Here is a 7,044-nt window from a genome sequence, read left to right as displayed (position 1 = left end):
TCTCCTTCTCTGGAGATGTTCCAAACCCGCCTGGACGCGTTCTTGTGGATCTGACCTAGGTGGTCCTGCTCTGGCAGGGGGATTGGACTAGATGATCCTTTGAGGTCCCTTCCAATCACTGACATTCTGGGATTCTGTTACTGTGGCTGTGTCCCAGGCTGCGATGGGGTGCTCAGGGACAATGGGTGTGCCCCGCCGGAGGACATTTACAATTCTGAGGTGACACAGGGAGGGGGGTGTCCCGCGGGGGGCGGGGGGAACATCCCGCTCCTGCCCCACGCACACCCGCTGGGGGGGGGGGGGGGGGGGGGGGGGGGGGGGCAGAGCCTCGCCGGCGCATGCGCACTTCCGGGGGGGGGGGTGTGTCTTGCCGCCTGCGCATGCGCAGCCCGGCCCGGGAGCGCGGCGAGGTGGTGGCGTGCTGCGCGTGTGTGCGCGCGTGCGGCGCGGGCGCTCCCGCGCGCCCCCTGCCGGCCCGCCGCCGCCCCCGCCCCGCCCCGCGCCGTGCCGAATCTGCGGCGGGGCGGGGCCCGCGGCGGCCGCTGCCCGTGCGGAAAGTGCGGCGGCGGGCGCGGGCCGGCTTTACGCCGGGCGGATTTCATCATGCGGGGTGGGGGGGTAGGGCGGTGCGCCGCGCCTCTCCATGCCGCTGGTCTCTCCGTAGCGCCCTGCCCGTGCTGCTGCGCCGCCTCGCCTGCCCGCCCGCCGCGCCCGCTCCGCTCCCGGCCCGCCCCGGCCGCCACCCCCATGGACGGTCCGCAAGCCGAGGCGCTGCTCGCGCCCCTCCGGCAGGCGGTGCGGCACCAGGTAACGCGCCTCGGCCCGGCGGAGGGAGGGGGACCCCCCGGCTGAGGGGGTTTTCAGCGGGTGGCACCTGAGAGGGGACGCCCGCCGGGGCGGACCCGCCTGAGGAGGGGTCCCCGCTGGGGTGCGGGGGTCGGGTGTGTGACAGACCCGCCCGCTCAGGGCCCGCGGCGGCCGGACGGTGCCTCGGCTCGGGTGTGCGGGGAGAGCTGCTGTGCTCCGGCGGGGTTTGCCCCCGCTGCCCCGCGGAGCGGATGCAGCCCTTCCCCTCAGCCCCACCGGGCCCGGCTGGCGACCCGCCGGTTCCGCGCTGTGGGGCTCTGCGGTACCGGCGGGCTCCAGCGGTGAGCCCGCGGCGGAGGGTCCCTGCGGGTTTGCGCGGCGCTTCTGGGCAGCGCCGGTTCCCGGGGGTGCGGGTGTCCCCCGGCGGTCTCGCCGTGCCCCCCGAGGAGGGGCTGCGGGCGGTGCGTGGCTGGCCGCCCGTGCCGGTTTCCCGCAGGCTGCCCCTTCCCTGCCCGTGGCGATCGCGTGTGTCAGGGCTGTCTGGAAGAACCGGGTCCGTGTGTCAGGCTGCCTGGCTCTGCTCTCCTGGGCTGGATGTGTCTTCTGTGCCCAAGATAAGGCTGACTTTTGCCATGCTTCTAGGGCCCTGCAGCTGACTCTTCCCATTTTCTTTATGAAGCAGCCTGCCTTGGTTTCCTCATCCCGTAGGATCACACGATGACTTGCCTTTAGAGCTGAGTATTGGGCTGATGCAGTAAGGGATGTTAATTTCTTTGCACGTTTTCCATTTCATCATTCTTATTTGTCTAGGTGCATAGCTGTCTCCTGTTAGCTGGGAGTGCGTCGCATTCTTTTTCCGTCTCCCTCACAGGTGGAGCTATTATCTTTAGCTTTGTTCTTACCTGAGAAGGATTTGGTCGTCTTTTTATTTCCTGAGTGAATCTTGGTACCCTTGTCGTGTGTGTTAATTGCAGTGGAGCCTGTTCACAGCCACATGGAACTTCTCCTTCCTCCCTCCCTTAGCAGCAAGACCAAGGTGTGCAAGTTCCCCACAAGCCTCCTTTAAGTGGCTGAATCCATAGTCTTCTGCTTAGCTGCACGCATAGCTGTGTGTGTGTCCCATGTATTTGTAGATTTGTGCATGTGTTTTCCCAATAAATGAGTGGATTTATGGCCCTCTAATTATACCAGCACTTCAGTGAGTTTTTATTATGAATCACTGTACAGCATAATGCCTTGGCAAGAGAGCTCCTTGTAAATAAAATTATGATCTCTAGAACTAGCCAATTTATTGATTTTAAAATCCTGTAGCTTGGGTATTGTTGTTTACCTTTGAAGTATCAACACCCCTTCTTTCTGACTGCCCATGGGATTGAAACAGGAGCGTAGGGTGCCAAGGAAAGGTTTGTGAGTAAATTTGTGGAGCTAAGGACCATGGATATTGTGTCATGCAGCTGACGGTAGTAATTCCCTGAGATGTTTGCACAAGGGGACAGGGAGGCAGCAGCAAAGATTATTGGGGTAGTTGATACCTTATGATGCCAGGGACCCTGTGTATCAGCTCGTGGAGAAGCGATTTAATTAAACCTAAGGGACTGTCAGCTTATGGAGAGGAAAGCGAGCAGCGTATTTTCCTGCAGCAGTGCCTGATGCAATAAGCTGCTGTGATCTAGGGGTGGATCCCTCTCTGCTTTACTGGTCTGTGGGACGAAGCTGCAGCAAAATTTGCCACATCGAGTGCTGCTGTGCACTCCTCCTCTGGGTTGGGCTCAAGATCGTAGCTTTAATTAGATTGAGTCCTGTCAGCAAACATAATTAGTTGCGTCGGTTGTGTTGTTTTTTTTTCTCCTTGCATATGTCTAAGTGCTCTTTTACTTACAGATCAGGACAAAGAGTTGCTGTATGCTGCTTTTAGATGCTCAGCAGCGAGCAGGGTGATAGCTCTGTTGAGTCAGCAGTCGCTGCTTTGCTGCTGCCTTGATGTTTTTCCACTGCTGACCCCCTCGGTCGACAAAGGCAATTTGGACTTACTACTTTAAAAGAAAAAAAAAAAAATCCGATCCCTCCCTCTGCCACGTTACCCAGGAATGGCAGTTGAAGTCCTCAGCCCTAGAGTGAAACTTTCATGTTTTGGTGTAACTAGTTAACAGGAAGGAAACAGCAGATTTGTTCTGTTCCTGTAGCCGATGGGGTTAGGGAGTCTGACAGGATTCTTATTTTTCTTTCTTTTCTTTGTGTGTGTTTATTTTAATACAGGCTTTGAGTCTTCCTCCTTTTATTAATAAAATTAGCCCTTGAACCCCTTAGTCTCTGAAACACTTTTAGCTTTTCTAATCTGATTACTGAATGGCAATCTATGTATTCTCTTCTCTTTGATTTCTCAGTTGCCTGTAATATTAACATCAGAAAAGCTCAGAATTTATTAAAAAGCTGGTATTGGGGAACAGCTGTAATATCTTTGGATTGTTTTTTTTTTCTTTTTGTTTAATGGAGAAGTGCAAGATGCAAGAAAAATGCTGAACTTGGAGCATCTCATTCTTAGAACATCCCACCTGAGAAGCCATTCATATCTCTGCGCTTTTTCCTCCTGGGTTAGCTCCTTTCTCGTGCTCAGTAATTCAAGGTAGAACTTGGTTTTGCCTGAAAAAGAGTGGACTGAAAGGAAGACTTTTAAATTGATTTATCTCCACGAGCAAGCTGGGTGTGACTTCTGAGGATCATATTCAGAAAAGCATGCTGTTAGGTGTTTAGGGGTTGAGCGCTTCCCTTGGGATGAAAGGGGAGAAATCGTCCCTACAGGGCAAAAGAGACCTTGTGGAACTGCAACAAGGTGATGGTGGCTTGACTCAGATCAAGACCTCAGTGTAAGCCCATGGCAGGGTTTTGCTGGTCTGAAATATTTAGGCTTTGGGTTTTTTTTATTATTCTATTTTTTTACTCCATTGTTTCCTAAAGTTACTGGATGAGTTTTAAAAACAATAACAGTTTTTACAGCTAACGCAATGCCTTCTTTGTTTACACATTAAGGTAAAATGTGTGTCTTCTGTGGGACTTTCTTCTAAAAATTGTGTACTTACTGGCCAGTTTTGAACAGATATGACAGAGGAAGAGAAGTCTAAAATGGTCATAAAGTTTAAAGAAAAGGGAAGGAGTAGAAGAAAGAGAAGCCTTATTACCAAGCAAGAGAGCACCAAGCCTATATTAATCATCTGAGAATCCACTTAGTGCATCCTCGAACACAGAGAACTAGGATTTTTAGAAATCCGCTTTGAAGCGATACATACAGGGGTATATTTGCACACTGAGATTTAATAACAGCTCTGGGATTTAACAACAGCATATGGAGGGGCTGAGTTTCTTAATGATGTCTAGTTCTGCTAACTTGCAAATGTGTGTTTCTCCCTTCTACCAATTGAAGCAGCCTCCTGAGACCTGCGAGGAGGCAGGACAAAACCTTCTTTTTGGATTGCCAGGGGAGCTGAAAGAAGGAGAGTTGTCACCTGTGGCATTCAAAGAAATAATCTGTCTTGTATTTTATCTCCTTCTTCTAGGGAGAACTGGTAAGGAAGTTGAAGGAAGAGAAAGCTCCCCAGGTGGATATAGACAAAGCTGTAGCAGAGCTCAAAGCTCGGAAGAGGGTCCTAGAGGCGAAGGTAGGTCTGGAAATTAAATTTGAGTTCCACAGTTTTGTCTGAAAAGCCTTGAAATCTCTACTTAATGTTTTTTTGTTTTATGATACTGATTTGGGCTAAACAGTCATAGCAGGGCAGGCTGTTTGAATCACTTCTGAAATAGTTTGCAAGTTTCCAACTAGTGGCAATGGCATTCTTTATCTGTTATGCTAGTATCTGTTGGCATTAAATCAGAGCACGTGAGGGAATAATTTCAGTCAAATCTGAAATTCAATGTATATGTCGCTATTCCTTGTTTACTGTATAGATCTTTTTTTGCGCACAGCGAGAGGACACGCTGTTCAGTGTAGTAAGTTTCATCTTCAGATTCTTTGTACAGCGTTTGAATTCACAGGCTGGCATAGAACATGTTTCTTTAGAAACCATTTTCTTTGCCACGGTTTACACAGAGCTTTTGGAGACGTTTCAAATAGCCTATGGTTTTCCTCAGCCTTAAAGAGAGGGACGTATGGAAATTGTGCCCCTTTTTTTGAATACGATTGTGCTCTGAAAAGTCCCTCTGCAAATGAAATGATGGTACTTTGTTTTGTCTCTAGATAAATAAACAAGTAAAAATACAGTTCCTTATCCTGCAAGCTTCCCTCCCCTTCTCCCCACCCTCAGACTGAAACGACCAAAAAGAAACTCCTGAAGCACGAAAACAGTCAGGTGTGCAGATTCACCCGGGAAACTATGGGATTATTTCTAATTTGTATTTCATATAAAAACGATTGTAGTTGTGCTTTGGTGATACTTGTAAAAATAAATGAATAAATAAATAAGTAAATAAATAAACAAGCCCCTGATTGCAACTATGTTACTGGGAGAATGTGAGTATACCTGAATCGAAACCAGTTGACCCTGTTTGTCCTACAGAGTCATGGGAGGTGAACAGTTAGTGCTTTCTGTCAGGTCAGGTGTTACGGCTACCTGTTTGCATGCATTTAAACTGAGTAAAAATATTTCACTTTTATTTAGTATTAGAATCATAGAAGTGTTTGGGTTGGAAGGGACCTCAAAGATCATCTAGTTCCAACCCCCCTGCCATGGGCAGGGACACCTTCCACTACACCAGGTTGCTCAAAGCCTCATCCAACCTGGCCTTGAACACTTCCAGGGATGGGGCATCCACAACTCCCCTGGGCAACCTATTCCAGTGCTTTACTATCATCATTGTAAAGAATTTCTTCCTTAAATCTAACCAAAATCTCCCCTCTTTCAGTTTAAATCCATTACCCCTTGTCCTATCACTACACGCCCTTGCAAAAAGTCCCTCTCCAGCTTTCCTGTAGGCCCCCTTTACATTCTGGAAGGCTGCTCTGAGGTCTTACCAGAGCCTTCTCTTCTCCAGGCTGAACAATCTCAACTCCCTCAGCCTGTCTTCATAGGAGAGGTGCTCCAGCCCTTGGATTGTTTTTGTGGCCCTTCTCTGGACCCGCTCCAGCAGCTCCATGTCCTTCTTGTTTTGGGGGCTCCAGAGCTGAACACAGTATTCCAGGTGGGGTCTCACGAGAGCTGAGTAGAGGGGCAGAATCACTTCCCTCGACCTGCTGGCCACGCTTCTTTGGATGCAGCCCAGGATACTGTTGGCTTTCTGGGCTGCAAGTGCACATTGCCGGCTCATGTTGAGCTTCTCATCAACCAACACCCCCAAGTCCTTTTCCTCAGGGCTGCTCTCAGTCCATTCTCTGCCCAGCCTGTACTTGTGCTTGGGATTGCCCTGACCCACGTGCAGGACCTTGCACTTGGCCTTGTTAAACTTCATGAGGTTCTCACAGGCCCACCTCTCCAGCCTGTCAAGGTCCCTCTGGATGGCATCCCTTCCCTCCAGCGCGTCCACAACACCACACAGCTTGGAGTCATCAGCAAACGTGCTGAGGGTGCACTCGATCCCACTGTCCATGTCGCTGACATTCAGCATAGAACCGTGCTTTGAAAGCATTGGGTGGGACCTGGGTTGATAGCTAAGTCATCCTGGAGTAAATAGTTTCTAAATGTTTGCCCAGTTCTGTTTCCCAGCCGATGGAACCTTGACTTAGAGAGGTGTAGAAAGGCAGGTTAGGAGTCTTGGTATCCCTGTGAGCTCCACCTTTCTGTTGAAGGAGTGCCTGTAGGATGCAGTGTAGAGGCGTGCTTGCCAGTCACACGATTTGCGTGGGCTGTATCCCTGTCAGTGCAAGAGTGACCTTGAAAATGCAGCATCTACCCGTGTGAGTGCCACACTCCGATCCCGGCTTTCTCTCTTGACACGTCGCTTGCAGCTTTTGCAGAAAGCAGCCGTGTGAATGCTTGTTAGCTTTAGCAGCTGCTGGTACCGTTTTCAAGCCCTGTGATTCCTACTTAAAGATAGCAGAGTGGCTCTGAATTTGAAGCTTTGAACAGGGCAGAGCAGTTGAGAGTTTCAAAATTGCTTGGCTTTAGGTCCTCAAATCATATCTTAAGTCAGTAGATGATTCCGCTCCTATACAGGGTCTTTCTTCCTCTTGAAGACTAACACAGACACTTTCCTCCCTTCTGTTTATGAATACATTTGTGTTTACGAATGTGTGCTGGGTAGAAGAGACTC

General features: G+C 50.2%; 1 protein-coding gene across 1 annotated transcript in view; it reads left to right on the top strand.

The window, feature by feature from the left end:
- Window positions 1-725: 725 nt before the first annotated feature.
- GARS1 (glycyl-tRNA synthetase 1) overlaps window positions 726-7,044 on the top strand; it is a 29,420-nt gene continuing 23,101 nt past the window's right edge. The window contains exons 1-2 of the mRNA XM_086614465.1: window positions 726-807; window positions 4,359-4,460. Coding sequence (XP_086470591.1) covers window positions 748-807; window positions 4,359-4,460 — 162 coding nt within the window. The 5' untranslated portion in view covers window positions 726-747. The remainder of the gene's footprint in view (window positions 808-4,358; window positions 4,461-7,044) is intronic.

This window comes from Tauraco erythrolophus, chromosome 7 (assembly GCF_009769465.1).
Source record: "Tauraco erythrolophus isolate bTauEry1 chromosome 7, bTauEry1.pri, whole genome shotgun sequence".
In the NCBI taxonomy this organism is placed as follows: domain Eukaryota; kingdom Metazoa; phylum Chordata; class Aves; order Musophagiformes; family Musophagidae; genus Tauraco; species Tauraco erythrolophus.
The sequence above is the reverse complement of the archived record's forward strand: the minus strand, read 5'-3'. Positions and strand labels throughout refer to the sequence as shown.